Source organism: Triturus cristatus, chromosome 1_1, assembly GCF_964204655.1.
Source record: "Triturus cristatus chromosome 1_1, aTriCri1.1, whole genome shotgun sequence".
Taxonomy (NCBI): domain Eukaryota; kingdom Metazoa; phylum Chordata; class Amphibia; order Caudata; family Salamandridae; genus Triturus; species Triturus cristatus.
In genome coordinates this window covers 117458461-117486167 of record NC_140579.1, presented here as the reverse complement: position 1 = coordinate 117486167, position 27707 = coordinate 117458461, and the positions used below count along the sequence as shown (strand labels likewise).

Genomic DNA, 27707 nt, shown 5'->3' with positions numbered 1-27707 from the left:
CTTCATTCAAGATATTACACTCTTTCATCACTTCCGATAGGTGCTATTTTGGTGAGGTCAGGTGCATGAATTACATTTTCAGAAAGTGAGTGACTGAACTCAGCGCCAGCACTGAGAGCCACTCCCATGAATTTAGATTCAATGTGGGTGTGTCGTTGATGATTGCTTGCTGTGTGTACATACATACATATATATGCATATATAAACCTGGGACCAAACACCACACTTACTTTTGGATACATTTCTGAAGCTGCTGGACCTGCTATTTGTGGAGTGTGGATTTTAGGAAGCCAAGGAAAGGATTCAGGAGTCATGACCTGTGGAGTGCTAGGGTCAAAAGTCCCCTTAGCGGGCATCATCCTGCTGCTGGTTCTACGTCTTCACACGGCAGGTAAGAACACTTCACTGCTTAAAGTGCTTTCCAACTAGTGCATTAGTTGCCAGCAATGACTTTGAATCCCATCAGTTAACCACAGCCATCCATCAACTCAAGGTCAATACATTGAGTGCCATTGAGCTGTGTACAGCAAGGTGCTTTGAGAGTTTGATGATGTCAGCCTAATCAAAGAGTCCAGCTGTTGGTGTTTTTACTTAAATAACTGACAAAATGATGGAACATTAAGAATGCATCTGAAGTCCAAGTAGGGTCCAGATTTGTATTGGTGCGAAAATGTTGCACAATTTCCTTTTGTGCGCTTATGTGAAACTACCCAAAAATAAGTGAAATTACACAAAAAATGCCAATATGTTTTTGGGCAAAAAGAATACAGCGAAAATCCATAAGCACTACAAACAACAGCCGCTCAAGTTCTGTTAATTTGCCTCCAGTGGTCTAAAAATGGGATTTTGTCTCGGTGTATACATGTGTTGCCAGAATGGGTGGCGGGGGTGGACGGGCAGCAAACAACAGCCACTCATGTTCTGTAAATTCACGTTCTTCCAGTGGGTTTGCAATAGGATTTTTATCTTACATGACTTCCCAGTATGGGTGGCAGGGGTGGGAGGGCACAAACTCCTGAGCCCAAATGCCGCTATCAGACATTAGGCTGCAATGCTACCAAGAGTGGTATTGCAGACGTCAATACTACGTCACCAATGTCGGAGGGATCATGAAAAATCCAAGTGTAACACAAAAAATAAGTGGAGCAAATGCACCTTAGTGGCAGTGTGTCCAGTTGTGCACTTTGGAACACGCTGCTCTAAATAAATGACCAAGTATGGTGTGCTAGGGTGCTGCCTTTTACAGAAGGCAGATTTGGGATTCAAATGGCCTCTTAAAATGCCCACTAAACCTATTCGGTGCACAAATACGTGTGAAAATAAGATTTTGGGTCATTTTTATCTTTTTCGCATAAGACGAGTAAACTGCCTCAGTTTATTTTGTCACTATTAAAATAATTTTTCCATCACACTTCACAATTAGAAAAAATACTGGACCGCATTTTTAGGTCGAGTCTTGGCAGTGCGCATGCACTGGCTGGAAGACCTGCTGTAATCACTACATGGAGTGTAATCCCTCCAGCTGCTTGCCATTGGTTCACACCTGTGTCACTCTTATTCGCTGTCTCCTGATTTGTTCATGTCTCCAATACATCAATTTAGTTTCTCTCAAGCAGCACCGCTCAAGTTCAGATTAATTCAACTTTATTAGTGCCCCTTAGCTGATGCAATGCAAGTACTATTTATTTGCATTTTGCACGTCTGTCTCTTTTGCCCCATTGCTCCTTTTCTCAAATCGCTTGTACTCGCTTGTTTGAGCTTGATGGATTTTGTTAACTTTTCATGTTTTTCTGTTGTTTATGTTAAGTTTGATTTGAAATGGCACCGCTGCCTCCGTGGTGCAGACGCAGCGCCCCACTGTCATGTTTTATGGGTGAATCGTACAGCCGATTACAGGCTTTGACCTGCAATCAGTTGTGATGTGCTCCACCCTCACGTTAATAAACAACATAAGATTCCAAAATACCGGAACCGCACGGTCCCATCCATATAGTGCTGGCCTGATCGCCGCCTTGGCAGGGGTTTTAATCGCACCTGCCAGCTTATATTTCCGGAATCCTTAGCAACACCAGAGCCGCCAGTAACAGCAGCTGCAACCCTATTTTGCCAACAACATACGGCTATTTGAGACCAAGGGCAACAAGCCCAAGCGCGTGAATGACAAGATAAGCTTACCAGCAAAGTCCAGCACCTCAGCCAAGCGATGTTTCATTTCGTTGTGAAATGCTGTGAGCACCATTCAGATATGGAAGAGGAGGAGGTAAAAACAGACTCCCTGAAAAGAGAAACTCTTTACTAGTGAGACAATCTTTGTGATCAAAGAAAGCACTTGGGGGTTCTTGGGTTTACTGCATAGGACTTACCTCTGTATCTCACATACAGCATGTACTTGTGCGCTGAAGGGTCCAGTCAGGAGGGTTTCCGGCTCAGCACTTTCCTCTGTTTTGCGGCACTCATACTGCTGTATGGAGGGCCCGGGCCAAGCCCAACTGCAAACGTGTTAAACTAGTGCATCGCACCTTCCCCCAGCCTGCTGCTCAGTCTGCTGCCTTCATCTCCCAGCTGTGCTATATTTACCACTGCCTCTTTCCTCACACTCCTGCTGTTAGAGTATTACTCTTGGCTTTGTTGCTAACTGGACTCCGACTTTTTTGTTGTCTCCTCTCCTGCCCTTGTGTATTGCTAGCCTCTGGCTCTTTCTGCTACTTCCTACCCCCTGCGTTCATCATTTTTTAACCTACTGCATTTTGTCCCAAACTCCCCTCCGACCCCCTTTTATCCATGATTGAATAAGAGAGCTGTGCCCAGGTGACTGGGAGTTGTGTTCCATTGAATAAGAGAGCTGTGCCCAGCTGACTGGGAGTTGTGTTCCATTGAATAAGAGAGCTGTGCCCAGGTGACTGGGAGTTTTGTTCCATTGAATAAGAGAGCTGTGCCCAGCTGACTGGGAGTTGTGTTTGATTGAATAAGAGAGCTGTGCCCAGGTGACTGGGAGTTGTGTTCCATTGAATAAGACAAGAACCATAAACTCTGTCGAAGAATTGAGCCCTGATAGGTTTTAGCAGAACTGTGTCTACTTCCAGAGAGCTTTCCCAGAATATTTAAGTGGTTTTTACAGTTTTATATAGCGCAAACTTGACCCGAAGGCATTGGACCCTTTACATGAGCACCAGTTACATTTCAAAAGGACACATTCCTTTTTGGTTGGCACGGGGCATTAAGTTATTTTCCTAGAATTACAGGATGATTGAGTCGACGCTGAGACTCGAAAGTCGGCACCTCGGGCTCTTATGCTACATCCTCTGGTTACTTTGCTTGCTGCAGATATATTCTGAAATGTGCTTAGTTTATTTACAAGTATTAACATTGTGTTGTTGTGCGTTAGAAAACATGCAGCCTTTCCTTTTACACTTCCTGCGCCCTAGCAACATTGTCACTTGGTTCACATCACAAGAGTCCAAATACAAAAAGAACTGGACAGTAATCACAAACCTTTGTATTGCTGTTCACTGTGCTTTATGTTTTCTTACAGGATTCTTTGTGCAAAAAAATCTAGATTGGCATTCTTTGTGTAATTTCAAGTTTCTTTTGAAATTCTTTTCATTTAGCAAAACTACAAAGGCATAACAAAACCAACATATGTCAAACTCCAGGCCTATGACATCACCATGCAAAAAATTGGAGCCCACGTGCCTCATTTTGTATAATTGGAGCCCATGCAGTTCTGTACATCAGGGGTGGCACCGGTCTCCAGACAGTCATGTTCATGTCTGGAACCCCATGGGTTCAGCGTCATCCGCCTCTTGCTACAGTTCTGACCCACAGGCACTATTTAAGGATCAGACCGTATATGTATATGCGCTCCATTGTTCCCACACCCTGGAGATTTGTTGGGTTGATATATGGTCTCTTCTGCATGCATGCCCCTGTCCATATTTTTTGGCCCATTGGTTCACCCCGGGATCGTCCCACAGCCCCATAGCTGTACAATGTCCCTCTTGGCCTTCACCACTGCAACGTTACCGAAGGTTAAAGCGTATGTAGGGGGTGTTTGATCGCTTAAAATCCCAAGGGGCACCAGCTGTGGGGTGACCTTTATTTGTTCCCCCATGACACTGGACAGTAGGTGTCCTATCCTAGACCAGAATGGCTCTACCGTGGGGCATTCCCAAATAGTGTGGATCAGGGGTCTTGGCCTGTGACTGCAGCGAAAGCATGTATCACTGTCCGATTCTAAGCAGACGTGTTCTGGTGAATTATGCCCGGTGGAAGATCTTCAGTTTGATGAGTTGGAAGTCTAAGCTGATCGCGTCGTCTCTCAGGTATCTACTGGCCTCCTCCTTATCTCCGTTGGCCAACGCCTCTAGTTCCACCTCCCATTAATGCCTGAGACCCTTAAGCAGGCCATGACTGTTGGCGATCGGTGTCCTATAGATTAGGGATATGGATTGTTTTCAGAGTGGTGCCGTCAAGTGTTTACATTCCAGATGACACTCCTTCTCCGGGAACTCCAACAGGGGCCATATTTGGTCAGTGTGTGCTTAAGTTGTGTGTAGAGGCCGTGTGCTGAGTGTCGGCAAACTCATATTGTTGTTGGAGTTCATCAAACGACAAGAGGCCTATGGGACCCAACATGTCCCCTAACTTTGAAATACCCAGCCAATCCTATTTGAAGAGTCATTAGTAGAAAGAATAGTACAGTTCAAAGGTAGAGTGAGTGTCAGAAGGGAATATTAACCATCTGCGTCTCATCATTCGAGACCGCAGCCCTCAGGCCCAGTTCTTTTACCAGAATAACCAGAGTGTGGTTGTCTTTCTCCCCAAATTCAGTCTTTGAAAGCTTGCCTGCAACACTTTGCATTACACTATGTTGTAAACAGTTGGCCTTGATTAATGCAAGCTATTGCTTCACACCTGCGTTGGTGATTGATTGTCAAGGCATGCATCTCACCTATCTCATAAAACTCATGCTTTAGAGAATGATTCACCGTCTATCAAGCTGTAATCACCCTGGCTGAGTAGTAATCGTGGGCACCTCCCTTAAGGTATCAAACATTGAGGGTGGATGAAATAAGACAAGGAGCTTCACAACTGTTGGATACAGACCACCTACAGAAGCAGGAAACTGTCAAATGACCAATCACCAGCCGGGATCCTAAGGCTGCCCTGGAAAATCCCAAATAATACCTGGGAGTAATCGATTACGATACTGGGTTCTTGACAAGAGGGCGCTTGAATAATAGACTTCAAAATCAGTTTAAGCGTATCCTGGAAAATTGGGAATGTGAGGGGAGGTTGAAGAAGGAATCTTATTTCTTATGCCCCTTACAAAGATGCCTCAAATCACGTAGACAGTGTATCTCTGAGAAGCTGGCTTGGTTAGTATATGGTGCACACTTATGTAAGTGGGCACCCTGCACCAATCCAGAAAACCCTTATGGTGATTTTAGTGATCTTAGACAACCTTAGAAGCTCTCTAAGTGGTCGCCAGGGGGAGACCAAACCATATACAAATATAGTGCTATGCAAACCACGACTCAAGTCAAGACTATAAACAACCGCAATGGACCGCACTCCGCTAGCTCCTCCTCCGGGTCGCCCCAAGGGAAGCTGGTACATGAAGTTCTTGAGTGGTTCACCCCAGTGGGTGCAAGTAAGTACTTGTTGAACTGATGATCTCTGATGGAGTTCTTGAGTGGTTCACCCCAGTGGGTGCAAGTAAGTACTTGTTGAACTGATGATCTCTAGACCCGATACATGTCCCGGGTTTTAAAATATCGCCCGAGACATGGCTCGGGTTTCGGGATAACTTCCCTCCTCAGTAGAGAAAATAGTTAGGGGTGGAAGAGAGGGCCGCCAAGCAACCACCAAGGGCATCAGTGCCCGCACAGGCACGCAGGTGCGTCGTCCAGGAGCTCGTCAGCTCAAAGCTCGAGGGAGCCATTTTTATAAACAACCGCAATGGACCGCACTCCGCTAGCTCCTCCTCCGGGTCGCCCCAAGGGAAGCGGGTACATGAAGTTCTTGAGTGGTTCACCCCAGTGGGTGCAAGTAAGTACTTGTTGAACTGATGATCTCTGATGGAGTTCTTGAGTGGTTCACCCCAGTGGGTGCAAGTAAGTACTTGTTGAACTGATGATCTCTAGACCCGATACATGTCCCGGGTTTTAAAATATCGCCCGAGACATGGCTCGGGTTTCGGGATAACTTCCCTCCTCAGTAGAGAAAATAGTTAGGGGTGGAAGAGAGGGCCGCCAAGCAACCATCAAGGGCCTCAGTGCCCGCACAGGCACGCAGGTGCGTCGTCCAGGAGCTCGTCAGCTCAAAGCTCGAGGGAGCCATTTTTATAAACAACCGCAATGGACCGCACTCCGCTAGCTCCTCCTCCGGGTCGCCCCAAGGGAAGCTGGTACATGAAGTTCTTGAGTGGTTCACCCCAGTGGGTGCAAGTAAGTACTTGTTGAACTGATGATCTCTGATGGAGTTCTTGAGTGGTTCACCCCAGTGGGTGCAAGTAAGTACTTGTTGAACTGATGATCTCTAGACCCGATACATGTCCCGGGTTATAAAATATCGCCCGAGACATGGCTCGGGTTTCGGGATAACTTCCCTCCTCAGTAGAGAAAATAGTTAGGGGTGGAAGAGAGGGCCGCCAAGCAACCATCAAGGGCCTCAGTGCCCGCACAGGCACGCAGGTGCGTCGTCCAGGAGCTCGTCAGCTCAAAGCTCGAGGGAGCCATTTTTATAACCAACCGCAATGGACCGCACTCCGCTAGCTCCTCCTCCGGGTCGCCCCAAGGGAAGATGGTACATGAAGTTCTTGAGTGGTTCACCCCAGTGGGTGCAAGTAAGTACTTGTTGAACTGATGATCTCTGATGGAGTTCTTGAGTGGTTCACCCCAGTGGGTGCAAGTAAGTACTTGTTGAACTGATGATCTCTAGACCCGATACATGTCCCGGGTTTTAAAATATCGCCCGAGACATGGCTCGGGTTTCGGGATAACTTCCCTCCTCAGTAGAGAAAATAGTTAGGGGTGGAAGAGAGGGCCGCCAAGCAACCATCAAGGGCCTCAGTGCCCGCACAGGCACGCAGGTGCGTCGTCCAGGAGCTCGTCAGCTCAAAGCTCGAGGGAGCCATTTTTATAAACAACCGCAATGGACCGCACTCCGCTAGCTCCTCCTCCGGGTCGCCCCAAGGGAAGCTGGTACATGAAGTTCTTGAGTGGTTCACCCCAGTGGGTGCAAGTAAGTACTTGTTGAACTGATGATCTCTGATGGAGTTCTTGAGTGGTTCACCCCAGTGGGTGCAAGTAAGTACTTGTTGAACTGATGATCTCTAGACCCGATACATGTCCCGGGTTTTAAAATATCGCCCGAGACATGGCTCGGGTTTCGGGATAACTTCCCTCCTTAGTAGAGAAAATAGTTAGGGGTGGAAGAGAGGGCCGCCAAGCAACCATCAAGGGCCTCAGTGCCCGCACAGGCACGCAGGTGCGTCGTCCAGTAGCTCGTCAGCTCAAAGCTCGAGGGAGCCATTTTTATAAACAACCGCAATGGACCGCACTCCGCTAGCTCCTCCTCCGGGTCGCCCCAAGGGAAGCTGGTACATGAAGTTCTTGAGTGGGTTACCCCAGTGGGTGCAAGTTGTTTATAAAAATGGCTCCCTCGAGCTTTGAGCTGACGAGCTCCTGGACGACGCACCTGCATGCCTGTGTGGGCACTGAGGCCCTTGACGGTTGCTTGGCGGCCCTCTCTTCCACCCCAAACTATTTTATCTACTGAGGAGGGAAGTTATCCCGAAACCCGAGCCATGTCTCGGGCGATATTTTAAAACCCGGGACATGTATCGGGTCTAGAGATCATCAGTTCAACAAGTACTTCCTTGCACCCACTGGGGTGAACCACTCAAGAACTCCATCAGAGATCATCAGTTCAACAAGTACTTACTTGCACCCACTGGGGTGAACCACTCAAGAACTTCATGTACCAGCTTCCCTTGGGGCGACCCGGAGGAGGAGCTCGCGGAGTGCGGTCCATTGCGGTTGTTTATAAAAATGGCTCCCTCGAGCTTTGAGCTGACGAGCTCCTGGACGACGCACCTGCGTGCCTGTGCGGGCACTGAGGCCCTTGATGGTTGCTTGGCGGCCCTCTCTTCCACCCCTAACTATTTTCTCTACTGAGGAGGGAAGTTATCCCGAAACTCGAGCCATGTCTCGGGCGATATTTTAAAACCCGGGACATGTATCGGGTCTAGAGATCATCAGTTCAGCAAGTACTTACTTGCACCCACTGGGGTGAACCACTCAAGAACTCCATCAGAGATCATCAGTTCAACAAGTACTTACTTGCACCCACTGGGGTGAACCACTCAAGAACTTCATGTACCAGCTTCCCTTGGGGCGGCCCGGAGGAGGAGCTAGCGGAGTGCGGTCCATTGCGGTTGTTTATCAAGTCAAGACTATGCCTAGAAGATGTAGAAGTGCCGGGGACCCAAGAAACCACCTAAGGTAAGTAACCAGGAACCCCACAGAGGCTGTGCACAGAGTGGGAACACAGCCGAGAGATCAATACAAGTCAATGGGTAAGTCGCGGTTGCAAGATTAAAGAAGAAGGACCCTTCCCAGAGGACCCTGAGGACACCCCATGGAAGACAGTAGGTTGGAGAGCCAGCCCACCCATGGATACCCTCGGATTCAGGATATCTACAACCACTGTTGAGCACAATCGAGGACTTCAGAACGAGACCACTGTGGCAGAAGAATGAAAGAGTCTGTTTGAACCCTGGCACGGGTTTGTGTCGAACAGTACCAGAAAGCAGAGGGTACAGACCCTATGCCACACCAGGATGTCCTGGAGGCATGGGTGATGAAGGCCACTCAAGTTCAGGAAAACAGGTCAAATGATGAAGAGGCTTCAAGTACGGGTACAACAAATCGGTAGCTCGGCCTGAGCCACTTGGATGCTGAAGATGACAGGATCTGTCCGTCCAACCAACCGCGTCGGCATGCGTCAGTCATAGCAAGGTCAGACTCGTCAACAGAACATTTCAATGCGTCCGACTCCGTCAGTGTGAGTCGGTCATAGTAACCATTGCCATTACCGCGTGAAGGAGCAACGCAATGACACAGGGGTTTGGTTGCAGTGCGTTCTATGAGGGATGCTGGCCTTAACTCGACGAGAGGACAACCCAGGCCTCGAGGGAATACAGAACCACCACCTGTATTGCTGAGCCTTGGAGAATCCGGGGAAGCCCAGGTTTGGCAGACCGGTCGATTTTGCTAAGGTGCCTGAGGATGGAGGGGAGTGACTCCTTCACTCCAAGTGAGATTCCTTTGGATGTCTTTATATGTCCACAGGCCCAGGACAGAATCTTTTTGGAGTACAGACACTGATGGTACAGCAGGTTTGCAGGACTACGAGGTCAGGAGTAGAAAGAGTCTTCTCATTTGCAGTCTCGGTCCCAGAGCAAAGGAAGATGAAATCAGTTTGGTACGGTCAGTGCAACTCGGCCAGAATATCCAGACGGTCAAAGTTGAAGTAGGGTTGGAGATTATTCAAATCCCACGCCGAATCTGGGATCCCATTCAATGGTAAGCCTGCAAGTACCCTAAGGAAAGGGTTAGGACGATTCAAGGTTCCCTCCCAGGGGAGGGGTTGGACAGTGGGAAGGATACTCCCATGTCCTTTGTCCAGTTTCCCACAAGAGCGGGAGGCAACGGCTCCCTGAGCTGGTTTGAACTGGACTATTCAAGGAGGGCACCAAATGTGACCCTCAAGCAGACTGAGTGGAAGTGACAAGAGCCCCCACCTGGCCCCAATACACTGAACCCTGTCTGGAAAGTAGTCATACCTCCTTGTCATAGGATACCTATTGTTCTGTCTTCCCCTGCTCAAGCTTGGCTCAGCAGCAGGAGGGCAGAAAAGTGTGTCAGGTCGACAGCAGCCATGTCATGCTGTCCTGGTCTAGAAGATTGGTACCGGGAATACTGAGGGCCACCCGGACGAGATGTACAGTGCATGGAATCATGGTGAAACCAAACATGATAGGGTTTGTTACAGCCAGTTTAGAGATGGTCATCGCGTAATGAGGCATGGCCACTCTATGTATCGTAATGGCTGATGCACTTACAACTCGGAAGAATGGACTACGAAGGTTCTAGGGGTGTCCTCTTCATGCATGGCCACCCACACACTTAGAACCAAGCCCCCTTACTTCAGGATTGAAAGGCCCGCCTTAGGGGTGACTTATAGGTTTTAAGTACAGTGACCTCAGATATAGGGAATACTATATCTGTCGTAAGTGGTGCTAGCACCAGCTTACACAGGCTGCAATGACAGTCCCGCAGTTACCATTTGAGTGGTCTCCAATGGGTGGCATAATACATGTTTCAGCCCATGGCAGACCCCTGGGGTACCAATGCCCTGGGTACCTCAGTGCCATTTACCAAGGACTTATACACCAGTATCCAACCTGGGATGTACCTAAGTACTACCATAACCAATTTAGGGTAGAAAGCACAGAGGATGGGGTCCTGAGTAGCAGCATCCCAGTTAGAGTGGTCTGAAACAGCACAGCAAAAGGCCAAACGTCGGGGTAACCATAAAAGCAGATCCTACGTTCCTACAGTATCCATGCTAGAAAGTCTGTACTATAATTCAACAGTTGTGAGTTGAGTAAAAACTGTTAGATATGAGCTTGAAGCTAGCTAATAGTTAGTCTGTCCCATGAAAAAGGTGGGCTTACAGGTGCCGTCGAGAGTCCATTTTCATTGCACAGAATGATGTTTTATTGCTGTCTCCAGACAGTCATGTGCATGTCTGTGACCCCATGGGCCCAGGGTCTCCAGCCCCTTGTTACAGCTCTGGCCAGCATCCACAGGCACTATTTTAGGATCAAACAGTGTCTGTATATTCGCTCCATTGTTACCAGACCCCGGAGATTTGTTGGGGGCACCCCAGGGATTGGCATATGGGCTCTTCCGCATGCATGCCCCGGTCCATATTTTGGGTTCACCCCCGAGATTGTCCCACTGCCCCATAGTTGGACAATGTCCCTCTTGGCCTTCATCAGTGCAACCTTGCAGAAGGGTAAAGCATATCTTGGGATTGTTTGATTGCTTCATATCCCAAGGTGCACCAGCTGTGGGGTGAGCCTTATTGGTTCTCCCATGACGCAGGACAGTCGGTGTCCTATCCTAGACCAGAATGGCTCTACCATGGAGCATTCCCAAATAGTGTGGATCAGGGGTCTTGGCCGGTGACCGCAGCGAAGGCATGTATCACTGTATGCCCTTCCGATTATAAGCAGACGTGTTCTGGTGAAGTTTGACCTGTGGAGAATCTTCACTTGGATGAGTTGGAAGTCTAAGCTGATCACGACGTCTCCATGGTATCTACTGGCCTCCTCACTATCTCCGTTGGCCAACGCCTCTAGTTCCACCTCCCATTAATGCCTGAGACCCTTAAGCAGGCCATGACTGTTGGCGATCGGTGTCCTATAGATTAGGGATATAGATTGTTTTCAGAGTGGTGCCGTCAAGAGTTTACATTCCAGATGACACTCCTTCTCCGGGAACTCCAACAGGGGCCATATTTGGTCAGTGTGTGCTTAAGTTGTGTGTAGAGGCCGCGTGCTGAGTGTCGGCAAACTCATATTGTTGTTGGAGTTCATCAAACGACAAGAGGCCTATGGGACCCAACATGTCCCCTAACTTTGAAATACCCAGCCAATCCTATTTGAAGAGTCATTAGTAGAAAGAATAGTACAGTTCAAAGGTAGAGTGAGTGTCAGAAGGGAATATTAACCATCTGCGTCTCATCATTCGAGACCGCAGCCCTCAGGCCCAGTTCTTTTACCAGAATAACCAGAGTGTGGTTGTCTTTCTCCCCAAATTCAGTCTTTGAAAGCTTGCCTGCAACACTTTGCATTACACTATGTTGTAAACAGTTGGCCTTGATTAATGCAAGCTATTGCTTCACACCTGCGTTGGTGATTGATTGTCAAGGCATGCATCTCACCTATCTCATAAAACTCATGCTTTAGAGAATGATTCACCGTCTATCAAGCTGTAATCACCCTGGCTGAGTAGTAATCGTGGGCACCTCCCTTAAGGTATCAAACATTGAGGGTGGATGAAATAAGACAAGGAGCTTCACAACTGTTGGATACAGACCACCTACAGAAGCAGGAAACTGTCAAATGACCAATCACCAGCCGGGATCCTAAGGCTGCCCTGGAAAATCCCAAATAATACCTGGGAGTAATCGATTACGATACTGGGTTCTTGACAAGAGGGCGCTTGAATAATAGACTTCAAAATCAGTTTAAGCGTATCCTGGAAAATTGGGAATGTGAGGGGAGGTTGAAGAAGGAATCTTCTTTCTTATGCCCCTTACAAAGATGCCTCAAATCACCTAGACAGTGTATCTCTGAGAAGCTGGCTTGGTTAGTATATGGTGCACACTTATGTAAGTGGGCACCCTGCACCAATCCAGAAAACCCTTATGGTGATTTTAGTGATCTTAGACAACCTTAGAAGCTCTCTAAGTGGTCGCCAGGGGGAGACCAAACCATATACAAATATAGTGCTATGCAAACCACGACTCAAGTCAAGACTATAAACAACCGCAATGGACCGCACTCCGCTAGCTCCTCCTCCGGGTCGCCCCAAGGGAAGCTGGTACATGAAGTTCTTGAGTGGTTCACCCCAGTGGGTGCAAGTAAGTACTTGTTGAACTGATGATCTCTGATGGAGTTCTTGAGTGGTTCACTCCAGTGGGTGCAAGTAAGTACTTGTTGAACTGATGATCTCTAGACCCGATACATGTCCCGGGTTTTAAAATATCGCCCGAGACATGGCTCGGGTTTCGGGATAACTTCCCTCCTCAGTAGAGAAAATAGTTAGGGGTGGAAGAGAGGGCCGCCAAGCAACCATCAAGGGCCTCAGTGCCCGCACAGGCACGCAGGTGCGTCGTCCAGGAGCTCGTCAGCTCAAAGCTCGAGGGAGCCATTTTTATGAACAACCGCAATGGACCGCACTCCGCTAGCTCCTCCTCCGGGTCGCCCCAAGGGAAGCTGGTACATGAAGTTCTTGAGTGGTTCACCCCAGTGGGTGCAAGTAAGTACTTGTTGAACTGATGATCTCTGATGGAGTTCTTGAGTGGTTCACCTCAGTGGGTGCAAGTAAGTACTTGTTGAACTGATGATCTCTAGACCCGATACATGTCCCGGGTTTTAAAATATCGCCCGAGACATGGCTCGGGTTTCGGGATAACTTCCCTCCTCAGTAGAGAAAATAGTTAGGGGTGGAAGAGAGGGCCGCCAAGCAACCATCAAGGGCCTCAGTGCCCGCACAGGCACGCAGGTGCGTCGTCCAGGAGCTCGTCAGCTCAAAGCTCAAGGGAGCCATTTTTATAAACAACCGCAATGGACCGCACTCCGCTAGCTCCTCCTCCGGGTCGCCCCAAGGGAAGCTGGTACATGAAGTTCTTGAGTGGTTCACCCCAGTGGGTGCAAGTAAGTACTTGTTGAACTGATGATCTCTGATGGAGTTCTTGAGTGATTCACCCCAGTGGGTGCAAGTAAGTACTTGTTGAACTGATGATCTCTAGACCCGATACATGTCCCGGGTTTTAAAATATCGCCCGAGACATGGCTGGGGTTTCGGGATAACTTCCCTCCTCAGTAGAGAAAATAGTTAGGGGTGGAAGAGAGGGCCGCCAAGCAACCATCAAGGGCCTCAGTGCCCGCACAGGCACGCAGGTGCGTCGTCCAGGAGCTCGTCAGCTCAAAGCTCGAGGGAGCCATTTTTATAAACAACCGCAATGGACCGCACTCCGCTAGCTCCTCCTCCGGGTCGCCCCAAGGGAAGCTGGTACATGAAGTTCTTGAGTGGTTCACCCCAGTGGGTGCAAGTAAGTACTTGTTGAACTGATGATCTCTGATGGAGTTCTTGAGTGGTTCACCCCAGTGGGTGCAAGTAAGTACTTGTTGAACTGATGATCTCTATACCCGATACATGTCCCGGGTTTTAAAATATCGCCCGAGACATGGCTCGGGTTTCGGGATAACTTCCCTCCTTAGTAGAGAAAATAGTTAGGGGTGGAAGAGAGGGCCGCCAAGCAACCATCAAGGGCCTCAGTGCCCGCACAGGCACGCAGGTGCGTCGTCCAGGAGCTCGTCAGCTCAAAGCTCGAGGGAGCCATTTTTATAAATATATAAATCAGCTCAAAGCTCCCTCGAGCTTTGAGCTGACGAGCTCCTGGACGACGCACCTGCATGCCTGTGTGGGCACTGAGGCCCTTGACGGTTGCTTGGCGGCCCTCTCTTCCACCCCAAACTATTTTCTCTACTGAGGAGGGAAGTTATCCCGAAACCCGAGCCATGTCTCGGGCGATATTTTAAAACCCGGGACATGTATCGGGTCTAGAGATCATCAGTTCAACAAGTACTTCCTTGCACCCACTGGGGTGAACCACTCAAGAACTCCATCAGAGATCATCAGTTCAACAAGTACTTACTTGCACCCACTGGGGTGAACCACTCAAGAACTTCATGTACCAGCTTCCCTTGGGGCGACCCGGAGGAGGAGCTTGCGGAGTGCAGTCCATTGCGGTTGTTTATAAAAATGGCTCCCTCGAGCTTTGAGCTGACGAGCTCCTGGACGACGCACCTGCGTGCCTGTGCGGGCACTGAGGCCCTTGATGGTTGCTTGGCGGCCCTCTCTTCCACCCCTAACTATTTTCTCTACTGAGGAGGGAAGTTATCCCGAAACCCGAGCCATGTCTCGGGCGATATTTTAAAACCCGGGACATGTATCGGGTCTAGAGATCATCAGTTCAGCAAGTACTTACTTGCACCCACTGGGGTGAACCACTCAAGAACTCCATCAGAGATCATCAGTTCAACAAGTACTTACTTGCACCCACTGGGGTGAACCACTCAAGAACTTCATGTACCAGCTTCCCTTGGGGCGACCCGGAGGAGGAGCTAGCGGAGTGCGGTCCATTGCGGTTGTTTATCAAGTCAAGACTATGCCTAGAAGATGTAGAAGTGCCGGGGACCCAAGAAACCACCTAAGGTAAGTAACCAGGAACCCCACAGAGGCTGTGCACAGAGTGGGAACACAGCCGAGAGATCAATACAAGTCAATGGGTAAGTCGCGGTTGCAAGATTAAAGAAGAAGGACCCTTCCCAGGGGACCCTGAGGACACCCCATGGAAGACAGTAGGTTGGAGAGCCAGCCCACCCATGGATACCCTCGGATTCAGGATATCTACAACCACTGTTGAGCACAATCGAGGACTTCAGAACGAGACCACTGTGGCAGAAGAATGAAAGAGTCTGTTTGAACCCTGGCACGGGTTTGTGTCGAACAGTACCAGAAAGCAGAGGGTACAGACTCTATGCCACACCAGGATGTCCTGGAGGCATGGGTGATGAAGGCCACTCAAATTCAGGAAAACAGGTCAAATGATGAAGAGGCTTCAAGTACGGGTACAACAAATCGGTAGCTCGGCCTGAGCCACTTGGATGCTGAAGATGACAGGATCTGTCCGTCCAACCATCCGCGTCGGCATGCGTCAGTCATAGCAAGGTCAGACTCGTCAACAGAACATTTCAATGCGTCCGACTCCGTCAGTGTGAGTCGGTCATAGTAACCATTGCCATTACCGCGTGAAGGAGCAACGCAATGACACAGGGGTTTGATTGCAGTGCGTTCTATGAGGGATGCTGGCCTTAACTCGACGAGAGGACAACCCAGGCCTCGAGGGAATACAGAACCACCACCTGTATTGCTGAGCCTTGGAGAATCCGGGGAAGCCCAGGTTTGACAGACCGGTCGATTTTGCTAAGGTGCCTGAGGATGGAGGGGAGTGACTCCTTCACTCCAAGTGAGATTCCTTTGGATGTCTTTATATGTCCACAGGCCCAGGACAGAATCTTTTTGGAGTACAGACACTGATGGTGCAGCAGGTTTGCAGGACTACGAGGTCAGGAGTAGAAAGAGTCTTCTCATTTGCAGTCTCGGTCCCAGAGCAAAGGAAGATGCAATCAGTTTGGTACGGTCAGTGCAACTCGGCCAGAATATCCAGACGGTCAAAGTTGAAGTAGGGTTTGGAGATTATTCAAATTCCATGCCGAATCTGGGATCCCATTCAATAGTAAGCCTGCAAGTACCCTAAGGAAAGGTTTAGGACGATTCAAGGTTCCCTCCCAGGGGAGGGGTTGGACAGTGGGGATGATACTCCCATGTCCTTTGTCCAGTTTCCAACAAGAGCGGGAGGCAAAGGCTCCCTCAGCTGGTTTGAACTGGACTATTCAAGGAGGGCACCAAATGTGACCCTCAAGCAGACTGAGTGGCACTGACAAGAGCCCCCACCTGGCCCCAATACACTGAACCCTGTCTGGAAAGTGGTCATACCTCCTTGTCAGAGGATACCTATTGTTCTGTCTTCCCCTGCTCAAGCTTGGCTCAGCAGCAGGAGGGCAGAAAAGTGTGTCAGGTCGACAGCAGCCATGTCATGCTGTCCTGGTCTAGAAGATTGGTACCGGGAGTACTGAGGGCCACCCGGAGGAGATGTACAGTGCATGGAATCATGGTGAAACCAAACATGATAGGGTTTGTTACAGCCAGTTTAGAGATGGTCATCGCGTAATGAGGCATGGCCACTCTATGTATCGTAATGGCTGATGCACTTACAACTCGGAAGAATAGACTACGAAGGTTCTAGGGGTGTCCTCCTCATGCATGGCCACCCTCACACTTAGAACCAAGCCCCCTTACTTCAGGATTGAAAGGCCTGCCTTAGGGGTGACTTATAGGTTTTAAGTACAGTGACCTCAGATATAGGGAATACTATATCTGTCGTAAGTGGTGCTAGCACCAGCTTACACAGGCTGCAATGACAGTCCCGCAGTTACCATTTGAGTGGTCTCCAATGGGTGGCATAATACATGTTTCAGCCCATGGCAGACCCCTGGGGTACCAATGCCCTGGGTACCTCAGTGCCATTTACCAAGGACTTATACACCAGTATCCAACCTGGGATGTACCTAAGTACTACCATAACCAATTTAGGGTAGAAAGCACAGAGGATGGGGTCCTGAGTAGCAGCATCCCAGTCAGAGTGGTCTGAAACAGCACAGCAAAAGGCCAAAAGTCGGGGTAACCATAAAAGCAGATCCTACTTTCCTACAGTATCCATGCTAGAAAGTCTGTACTATGATTCAACAGTTGTGAGTTGAGTAAAGACTGTTAGATATGACCTAGAAGCTAGCTAATAGTTAGTCTGTTCCATGAAAAAGGTGGACTTACAGGTGCCGTCGAGAGTCCATTTCATTGCACAGAATGATGTTTTATTGTTGTCTATTGGTGCCTGGAATGGTGTTTTCTTGTTGAACTGTGGTGCCTGAAATGGTGTTTCATTGTTGAATACTGGTGCATGGAATGGTGTTTTATTGTTGAACAGTGGTGCCTGTGACGATGGGTTTTTAGAACATCGGTGCGTGGAATGGTGTTTTATTGTAGAACAGTGGTGCCCGGAATGATGTTTCATTGTTGAACACTGGTGCCTGAAATGATGTTTTATTGTTGAATATTGGTGCCTCGCATGGTGTTTTATTGTTGAACACTGGCGCCTGGAATGTCTTTTTTATTGTTGAACAGTGGTGCCTGAAATTATAATTTATTGTTGAACAGTAGTGCTTGGAATGGTGTTTGATTATCATACACTGGTGCCTGGAATGGTATTTTATTGTTGAACATTGGAGCCTGGGATGGATTTTTCTTGTTGAACAGTGGTGCCTGGAATGATGTTTTATTGCTGAACATTGGCGCCTGGGATGGATTTTTATTGTTGAACATTGGTGCCTGGAATGATGTTTTTTTGTTGAACATTCGTAGGGGGAATGATGTTTTATTGTTGAGCAGTGGTGCCGGAAATCATGTTTTATTGTTGAACATTGGACCGTGGAATGGTGTTTTATTGTTGAACATTGGTGCCTGGAATGAAGTTTTATTGTTTAACAGTTGTGCCTGGAATGGTGTTTTATTGTTGAACAATGATGTCTGGAATGGTGTTTTATTGTTGAACGCTGGTGCCTGGATCGGTGTTTTATTGTTTAACAGTTGTGCCTGGAATGGTGTTTCAATGTTGAACATTCGTGCACGGAATGATGTTTTATTGTTGAACAGTGGTGCAGGAAATCGTGCTTAATTATTGAACATTAATGCCTGGAATGGTGTTTTATTGTTGAACATTGGAGCCTGGGATGATATTTTATTGTTGAACACTAGTGCCTGAAATTATGTTTTGTGGTTGAACATTGGTGCCTGGAATGATGTTTTATTGTTGAACAGTGGTGCCTGGACTGGTGTTTTATTGTTGAACAATGGTGCCTGGAATGTTGTTTTCTAGTTGAACATTGGTACGTGGAATGGTGTACTATTGTTTAAGAGTGGTGCCTTGAATGTTGTTTCATTGTTGAACACAGGTGCCTGAAATTATATTTTAATAATTAACAGTGGTGCCTGGAATGGATTTTTATTGTTGAACATTAGTGTCTGGAATGGTGTTTTATTGTTGAACAGTGGTGCCTGGAAAGATCTTATATTGCTTAATGGTAGTTCCTGGAATCTTGTTTTATTGTTCATCACTGGTGTCTAAATTAATGTTTTATTATTGTACATTAGTGCCTGAAATTGTGTTTTATTGCTGAACATTGGTGCCTGGAATGGTCTTTCATTGTTGAACAGTGGTGTCTGGAATTGTGTTTTATTGTTAAACATTGGTGCCTGGAAAGGTATTTTATTGTTGAACATTAGTGCCTGGAATAGTGTATTATTTTTTAACATTGGTGCCTGGAATAGTATTTTCTTGTTAAACATTGGTGCCTGGAAATGTGTTTTATTGTGGAACATTGGTGCCAGGAATGGTGCTTTGTTTGTGAACATTGGTGCCTGGAATGATGGTTGTTGCAAGGTGAAAGTATTATGTGATATGGAGGGGTGCCTTGCCATATAATACAAAGACGGACCCCCAAGTACTCCCTTGCATAACTTCTCGCGGTCCTTTTAGAGAGGCTAGAAGCAGACAGGCTACTTAGAGGAACAGGTGTTAAGCATTTCACATCCCCAACATGGCCAATAAGTAATTGACACTGCTTGAAAGAAATTCAACACCAATTTATAACAATAGCTCTGATATTTATATATTTGTAGCCACCAGAATCAAATCGTTATATACAGGACAACCGGTGTTATCAATTTCAAAGCATTAAATATATCAGTACTTTGTAGTGTAAATCCATATTAACGTTGCGGACAGTGGGCAACACACATAAATGAAATCGGTCACTTAGAGAGTGAGTTCAACTGAACCCACTTGAGGTTAAGGTCTTGTGATTCCCTAGACCAGTTCACAAAAGCTTGGAAAATGTTACCTGGCTCAGGGGAGCAGGGTGCAGAGGTTCTCTCTAGCTGTCAAATGGAGCTGTCAATCAGGCTTGTGGTCTTTAAATGGCTACCTTAGCAAAAAGCTACTTGTGGTCTGTGTTGAGCAACAACATTTGGCACCTAAGCAAGGAACTGGCACTGGACAAGGAGCCACCAGGCAGATCCCATCTACCTGGCTCGGCGGTCCCTGTCGCAGAGCTGCAGTTGAATCTCTCCTCTTGAAGTGCCAAGTAAAGCAAGTAGTAGTCGGATTGAGCACCAGCAAGTCTTGGTTTCTGCAAGCACTGCAATTAAGGACATTTTCTTACTGAGGACCAGGGTCACAGTGTAGAAAACCGAGCTTTGCTGAGGGTCAGGGCTACAGTTCCAAGAAGTCACATGCACAGTGACTTTGAGCAGCCATGCCGGATAGCTTGGAGGACGGTACTTCAAGTTTGCAGACTACAGGGGACTAGTTCCTCGAGCCCAAGAAAGTTCTTGTGAAGTCTGGAGTTTGCAGGGGGGTTCACCTACCTTCTGGAACTGGTCTCATGCCTTGGTTGAGTCGCAATTCAGCTGGTGCAGGGTGGCTGCCACAGGTGCAGAGCTTAGCACCGCTTCGTGGAGTCCTGCCTTGTTATCACATTGAAGCTAAGGTTCTGGTGTCTGGGGTGCCCATTAAATCTTGAATTTAGGGGGGGGGGGGTTAATGGATTCAACAACTAGTAGCAATGGGTATCTAGTCCTTCTGCTTATCTGCTCCAGTAGTGACCATATCCAGTGTGAGTATGTCACTAAAACATATCAGAACCTGCTTCTTAGCATAAATTCAAATTGGGGTGGGGCACGCTTCCTGCATAGTAAATTTCCCACCTGCCCGTGAAAAACAGTGGCTCGAACAGGGGGAAGCTTTGTCCTCGAGTGGGGGACAAGTTCCTTTGTTCCATGGTGCCGGTGAAGCCTTTGAGGTTCACCAACGTGATGGTCCATTCACTAGCCATCCTAAGTGGGCAGAGGTGTCACCTCTTGGGTACACAGGTCCTTTGTCTCTGGCCTCTGGGAGTGGCACACACTTCCTAGCATGAGGGCAACCTTCTGTCTTGGCGGAAAACCCTTGGGAAAGCTTGCCAAGGCACGAGAACACTGGTTTAACTTGGTTTTCACTGTCTAAAGGGTCACCAAAGGACATACTGATTAAACCTCAATAACCACAATTGAGTCACGTGTAAAAAAGAACAGTCTTTGATACCAAAGATAAAATAAATCAACTATCCTCGAGCTGGACATCTGGGGTGTGTACAATGTCCAGCTCATATTATCCTATGGGAGGTCGGTCACTTGCGGTAGATTTAAGTTTAGAATGCTACCACAGGCCAAAGCATGCTTGCATATATATTTCCACACATATAATATAATGCACTCTCCCTCCTGGGCTATAGGAGGCCTACCTTAGATGTGACTGACATATATTAAATGCAGTGAAGTGACCCGGTCACACATGGTGTGTTCAGGGTTGAACTCGAGCAGGCAAACTGCTCGTGCAGATTTGACAATGCAGAACTGCAGACTTTACTTGGGTTACCCAGGGCAGCCCTGGTACCCCTTTTGCAGCCCTGCCCTGGGTACCTCTGGTATCATATACTAGGGCCTTACAGGGGAGTAAAAGTACTTGCCAGGTGGGTATACCAACTCTCACTTACAATTTAAGGGAAAGAGCACTTGTGCTGGGCCTGGTGAGCGGGACCCAGCTTTCTTTCAGATCAATTTCCACAGCTTCTAGCGGTTCAAATGGGGGCAAAAGAGTGGGAGGGGTGCATCTGAAAGCTGCCCAGTTTGTAACAATGGGTTTTGCTGCCCAGTTTGTTACAATGAGTTTTATCTAGAAGTTGTTTTAGTAATGATTATTTTTGGGACAGTGTTTTATAGTTTACAGAATGTATCTAGAATTGATGTTCATTAATAAAGTTTTGTTTCTGTTTTTGGGTTTTATATTTGGTTATGGCTCCCTTTAATACTAAAAAAGTTAGCTGATATTTTACACAGCCTTATAACTGATGTAATGAGCCCCTGCGCTCTAAAGTTCTGTTTTCCGATACCTGTGTGTCGGGTGATTCTCACGTTTTATCTGACTTCAGGTATCACTGACTCACAACATTCCAGCTTCATCCAAGATATTACACTCTTTCATCACTTCCGATAGGTGCTATTTTGGTGAGGTCAGGTGCATGAATTACATTTTCAGTAAGTGAGTGACTGAACTCAGTGCCAGCACTGAGAGCCACTCCCATGAATTTAGATACAATGTGGGTGTGTCGTTGATGATTGCTTGCTGTGTGTACATACATATATATGCATATATAAACTTGGGACCAAACACCACACTTACTTTTGGATACATTTCTGAAGCTGCTGGACCTGCTATTTGTGGAGTGTGGATTTTAGGAAGCCAAGGAAAGGATTCAGGAGTCATGACCTGTGGAGTGCTATGGTCAAAAGTCCCCTTAGCGGGCATCATCCTGCTGCTGGTTCTACGTCTTCACACGACAGGTAAGAACACTTCACTGCTTAAAGTGCTTTCCAACTAGTGCATTAGTTGCCAGCAATGACTTTGAATCCCATCAGTTAACCACAGCCATCCATCAACTCAAGGTCAATACATTGAGTGCCATTGAGCTGTGTACAGCAAGGTGCTTTGAGAGTTTGATGATGTCAACCTAATCAAAGAGTCCAGCTGTAGGTATTTTTACTTAAATAACTGACAAAATGATGGAACATTAAGAATGCATCTGAAGTCCCAGTAGGGTCCAGATTTGTATTGGTGCGAAAATGTTGCACAATTTCCTTTTGTGCGCTTATGTGAAACTACCTAAAAATAAGTGAAATTACACAAAAAATGCCAATATGTTTTTGGGCAAAAAGAATACAGCGAAAATCCATAAGCACTACAAACAACAGCCGCTCAAGTTCTGTTAATTTGCCTCCAGTGGTCTAAAAATGGGATTTTGTCTCGGTGTATACATGTGTTGCCAGTATGGGTGGCGGGGGTGGACGGGCAGCAAACAACAGCCACTCATGTTCTGTAAATTCACGTTCTTCCAGTGGGTTTGCAATAGGATTTTTACTTTACATGACTTCCGAGTATGAGTGGCAGGGGTGGGAGGGCACTAACTCCTGAGCCCAAATGCCGCTATCAGACATCAGGCTGCAATGCTACCAAGAGTGGTATTGCAGCCGTCAATACTACGTCACCAATGTCGGGGGGATCATGAAAAATCCAAGTGTAACACAAAAAATAAGTGGAGCAAATGCACCTTAGTGGCAGTGTGTCCAGTTGCGCATTTTGGAACATGCTGCTCTAAATAAATGACCAAGTATGGTGTGCTAGGGTGCTGCCTTTTACAAAGGGCAGATTTGGGATTCAAATGGCCTCTTAAAATGCCCACTAAACCTATTTGGTGCACAAATACGTGTGAAAATAAGATTTTGGGTCATTTTTATCTTTTTCGCATAAGACGAGTAAACTGCCTCAGTTTATTTTGTCACTATTAAAATCATTTTTCCATCACACTTCACAATTAGAAACAATACTTGACCTCATTTTTAGGTCGAGTCTTGGCAGTGCGCATGCGCTGGCCGGAAGACCTGCTGTAATCACTACATGGAGTGTAATCCCTCCAGCTGCTTGCCATTGGTTCACACCTGTGTCACTCTTATTTGTTGTCTCCTGATTTGTTTGTGTCTCCAATACATCAATTTTGTTTCTCTCCAAGCAGCACCGCTCAAGTACAGATGAATTCAACTTTATTAGTGCCCCTTAGCTGATGCAATGCATGTACTATTTATTTTCATTTTGCACGTCTGTCCCTTCGCCCTATTGCTCCTTTTCTCAATCGCTTTTACTCGCTTGTTTGAGCTTGATGGATTTTGTTAAGCTTGCATGTTTTTCTGTTGTTTATGTTAAGTTTGATTAGAAATGCACCGCTGCCTCTGCGGTGCAGATGCAGCACCCCACTGACATGTTTCATGGGTGAATCGTACAGCCAATTACAGGCTTTGCCCGGCAATCAGTTGTGATGGGCTGCACCCTCACGTTAATAAACAACATAAGAGCCCAAAATACCGGAACCGCACTGTCCCATCCATACAGTGCTGGCCTGACGCTGCCTTGGCAGGGGTTTTGATCGCACCTGCCGGCTTATATTTCCAGAAACTTTAGCAACACCAGAGCCGCCAGTAAAAGCAGCTGCAACCCCATTTTGCCAACAACATATGGCTATTTGAGACCAAGGACAACAAGCCCAAGCACGTGAAGGCCAAGAGAGGCTTACCAGCAAAGCCCAGCACTGCAGCCAAGCGATTTTTCATTTTGTTGTGAAATGCTGTGAGCAGCATTCAGATATGGAAGAGGAGAAGGTAAAAACAGACTCTGTGAAAAGAGAAACTCTTTACTAGTGGGACTTTCTATGTGATCAAAGAAACCACCTGGGGGTTCTTGGGTTTACTGCATAGGACTCACCTCTGAGTCTCACATACAGCATGTACTTGTGCGCTGAAGGGCCCAGTCAGGAGGTTTTCCGGCTCAGCACTTTCCTCTGTTTTGCGGCACACATACTGCTATATGGAGGGCCCGGTCCAAGCCCAACTGCAAACGTGTTATACTTGTGCATTCTGCCTTCCCCCCAGCCTGCTGCTCACCCTGCCGCCTTCATCACCCAGCTGTGCTATAGTTACCACTGCCTCTTTCCTCACACTCCTGCTGTTTGAGTATTTCTCTTGGCTTCGTTGCGAACTGGACTCCGACTTTGCTGTTGTCTCTCCTCTCCTGCCCTTGTGTATTGCTTTCCTGTGGCTCTTTCTGCCACGTCCTACCCCCTACTTTCATCATTTTTTTAACCTAATGCATTTTGTCCAAAACTCCCCTCCGACCCCCTTTATCCACCGTTAGCACAAGTTTTCTCTCACAGTCTCTCATTTTCATTGCTCTGCCCTTTCTCTACTCACCGGTCCTCCTTTCCTCCCCTTCTTTTTCTTGGTTCATTTGGCCCTTTTCCTCTTACGTTCTAAATCCCTCTTCACCTCTGTATATCCATCTGCCCTTTCTGTCACCAAGTTCTCTATTGCTTGTTTTCCCCCTCCTCACTGTCTCAGTTTAGTCCCATCTTCTTTCTCTCTCTCTCACTGCCTCACTTTTCTTGCCCAGTTTTCCTCTCATTTTTTCGCTCTCCGCCCCACAGCCTCCATCTCTCTCCTCTCATCTCCCTACGGCAGAATGGCGCAAGGAACTCGACCTGTTTTTCTATGAAAAAATCATGACTATTCAAAACAGCTTCCAGAAACCAGCACCTCTATTACAGAGTCAAGGGCCGTGGCTATCTCCTTCCACACCCACCTATGCCACCTTAGACATCTTTGCTCCGATCTCCCTCGCTCAGTCTCTAGCAGCATTAAAAAGCCTCAAATCCGGCTCCCCCCTCCTGAACCTTATATTTAATACCTCGCTGGTTACAGGGGAGATTCCTTCTATGTGGAAAAAGGCAAAAGTCTTACCGCTACTAAAAAAACCTGCAGCAGACCCTAAGCAAGCAGTAAACTACAGGCCTACCTCCCTTCTCTCAGCTTTCTTTAAAATTCTGGAGAAAGAAGTTAATCGCCAACTCTCCAGGTATCTGTAAGATAACGGTATTCTCCACCCTACTCCACCCCTTCCACAGGGGTCGGCGCTCAGCCCCACGCTGTTTAATATATATGTGTCTCCACTAGCAGCCCTCATACGATCATTTGGTTTCCAGCTGACCTCCTATGCCGATGACACACAAATAGTGTTATCTATACAAAAGGGTAAAGAGGCTGAGACTGGTCGGGACTGCTATAACTGCATGCAGTCTATCGCAGGCTGGATGTCAGCAAACTGCCTCAAGTTAAATGCAGGGAAGACAGAGGTGATCATTTTTGGAAACCCCCCAAATCTCTGGTCCACCGATTGGTGACCTGAAACATTGGGTCCACCTCCATCCCCCACTGTTAAGGCAAAGAATCTGGGAGTGATGGTGGACTCTAAACTGTCCTTTGGGGACCATATCGGCAGAGTGCTTTCCTCCTGCTTCCATCTCTTCAGGATTATGACGAAAATTAAATTTCTTCTTCCTGTGGCTAGCCTTAGGACAGTAATAACTGTGCTCATTCTGTCTCGCCTAGACTATTGTAATGCCCTGTATCTTAACATCCTAAAAAGGCAGCTGAACCAACTGCAAGTGGTGCAAAATGCAGCACCAGGGTCCTTCTGGGTATCCCTAGGTTTGTCTCAGCTAAGAGGGGACTTCGGGACCTCCAATGGCTTCCAATGAAATAACGTGTGGAATTTAAGGCCCTTTGCCTGGTCTTTAAGGCCCTTGAGGGGCACGGCCCTGCCTTTATGAGACAACATCTTCAATGGTACATTCCCTCCAGGGCTCTACGTTCAGCTGAGGCAAAGCTGGTAAAAGTTCTACGCGTTAAAACAGCCAGTTGGGGGGGCAGGAGTTTCTTTTGCTGCACCGCAAAGGCCTGGAATGGCCTCCCCCTGCAGCTTAGAGGAGCAGCCGGGCTCCTAGAGTTTAGAAGGGGCCTGAAAACCTGGCTATTTTCTTAATTGGACATTCTCTCTTTCACCATGTAGGCAACATTTCAGCGCCAGGACACCTCAGGGTAGCAGTGCGCTTTATAAGCATCATTAACATAACATAACATAAAATCTGGCTTCCACCCCCAATTTAGCATGGAGCCCGCTCTCCTTGAAGTTGTAGAGCACGTCCGGAGCACCCTGGATAGGGAAGGTAAAGCCATGCTGATACTGCTCGACCTCACAGCGGCATTTGACACCGTGCCCCACCTCAAGCTGCTGGAGCGCCTTCACGAGATAGGGATCAGACACCGGGCCTTAAGCTGGTTAGCATCATTCCTAAACAGACGGACCCAGGAAGTCTGGCTGCCACCGTATACAGCTTAAACCAGACCCCTGTTGGTGGGTGTTCCGCAGGGGTTGGCCCTCAGTCCTACTCTGTAAAATGTATACCTGACAACCCTTGCTACTCTTGCGGGGTCTCTTGGCGGTAAAGTAATTTTGTACGCAGAAGACATGCAGCTTCTGTTTACATGCGAGAAAGCCTTCGACTCGGACGGTAAGCTATGAGCTGCCGGGCACAGTGGCAGCTGCACACGCCGAGCCAGCCTGCTGCAGCCTGATCCGAGCAGTATGAGTGCTGTGCTGTCCTTCCAACAGGTAGGCCAAGCCGCACAAGAGCTGTGCCCAGGTGACCGGGAGTTGTGTTCCATTGAATAAGACGTGTCTGTTTCACAAGAGCCATGAACTCTGTCAAAGAATTGAGCCCTGAGAGCTGATAGGCTTCAGCAGAACAGTGTCTACTTCCAGAGAGCTTTCCCAGAATATATATGTGTTTTTTACAGTTTTATATAGCGCAAACTCGACCTGAAGGTATTGGAGCGCTTTACATGAGCACCAGTTACATTTCAAAAGGACACATTCCTTTGTGGTAGGCACGGGGCATTACGTGATTTTCCTAGAATTACAGGATGATTGAGTGGACGCCGAGACTCAAAAGCCGGCAGTTCGGGCCCTTATGCTATATCCTCTGGTTACTTTGCTTGCTGCAGATATATTCTGAAATGTGTTTAGTTTATTTACAAGTATTTACATTGTGTTGTTGTGCGTTAGAAAACATGCAGCCTTTCCTTTTACACTTCCTGTGCCCTAGCAACATTGTCACTTGGTTCACATCTCAAACTTTTGTGCTGCTGTTCACTGTGCTTATGTTTTCTTACAGGATTCTTTGTGCAAAAAAATCTAGATTTGCATTCTTTGTGTAATTTCAAGTTTCTTTTGAAATTCTTTTCATTTAGCAAACCTACAAAGGCATAACAAAACCAACATATGTCAAACTCTAGGCCTATGACATCACCATGCAAATAATCGGAGCCCACGTGCCTCATTTTGTATAATCGCAGCCCATGCAGTTCTGTACATCAGGGGTGGCACCGGTCTCCAGACAGTCATGTTCATGTCTGGAACCCCATGGGTTCAGCGTCATCCGCCTCTTGCTACAGTTCTGGCCCACAGGCACTATTTAAGGATCAGACAGTACATGTATATGCGCTCCATTGTTCCCACAACCCGGAGATTTGTTGGGTTGATATATGGTCTCTTCTGCAAGCATGCCCCAGTCCATATTTTGAGCCCATTGGTTCACCCCGGGATCGCCCACAGCCCCATAGCTG

General features: G+C 47.5%; 1 protein-coding gene across 2 annotated transcripts in view; it reads left to right on the top strand.

The window, feature by feature from the left end:
• The first annotated feature begins 246 nt into the window (after positions 1-246).
• Positions 247-27707, top strand: part of LOC146869713 (uncharacterized) — an 82665-nt gene continuing 55204 nt past the window's right edge. Inside the window, exon 1 of one of the 2 annotated variants that reach the window (XM_085654550.1) lies at positions 247-391. In XM_085654550.1, coding sequence (XP_085510676.1) covers positions 313-391 — 79 coding nt within the window. In that variant the 5' untranslated portion in view covers positions 247-312. Of the gene's footprint in view, positions 392-21850; positions 21984-27707 lie in introns of those variants that run through there. The other variant, XM_085654545.1, reaches the window with a different exon arrangement.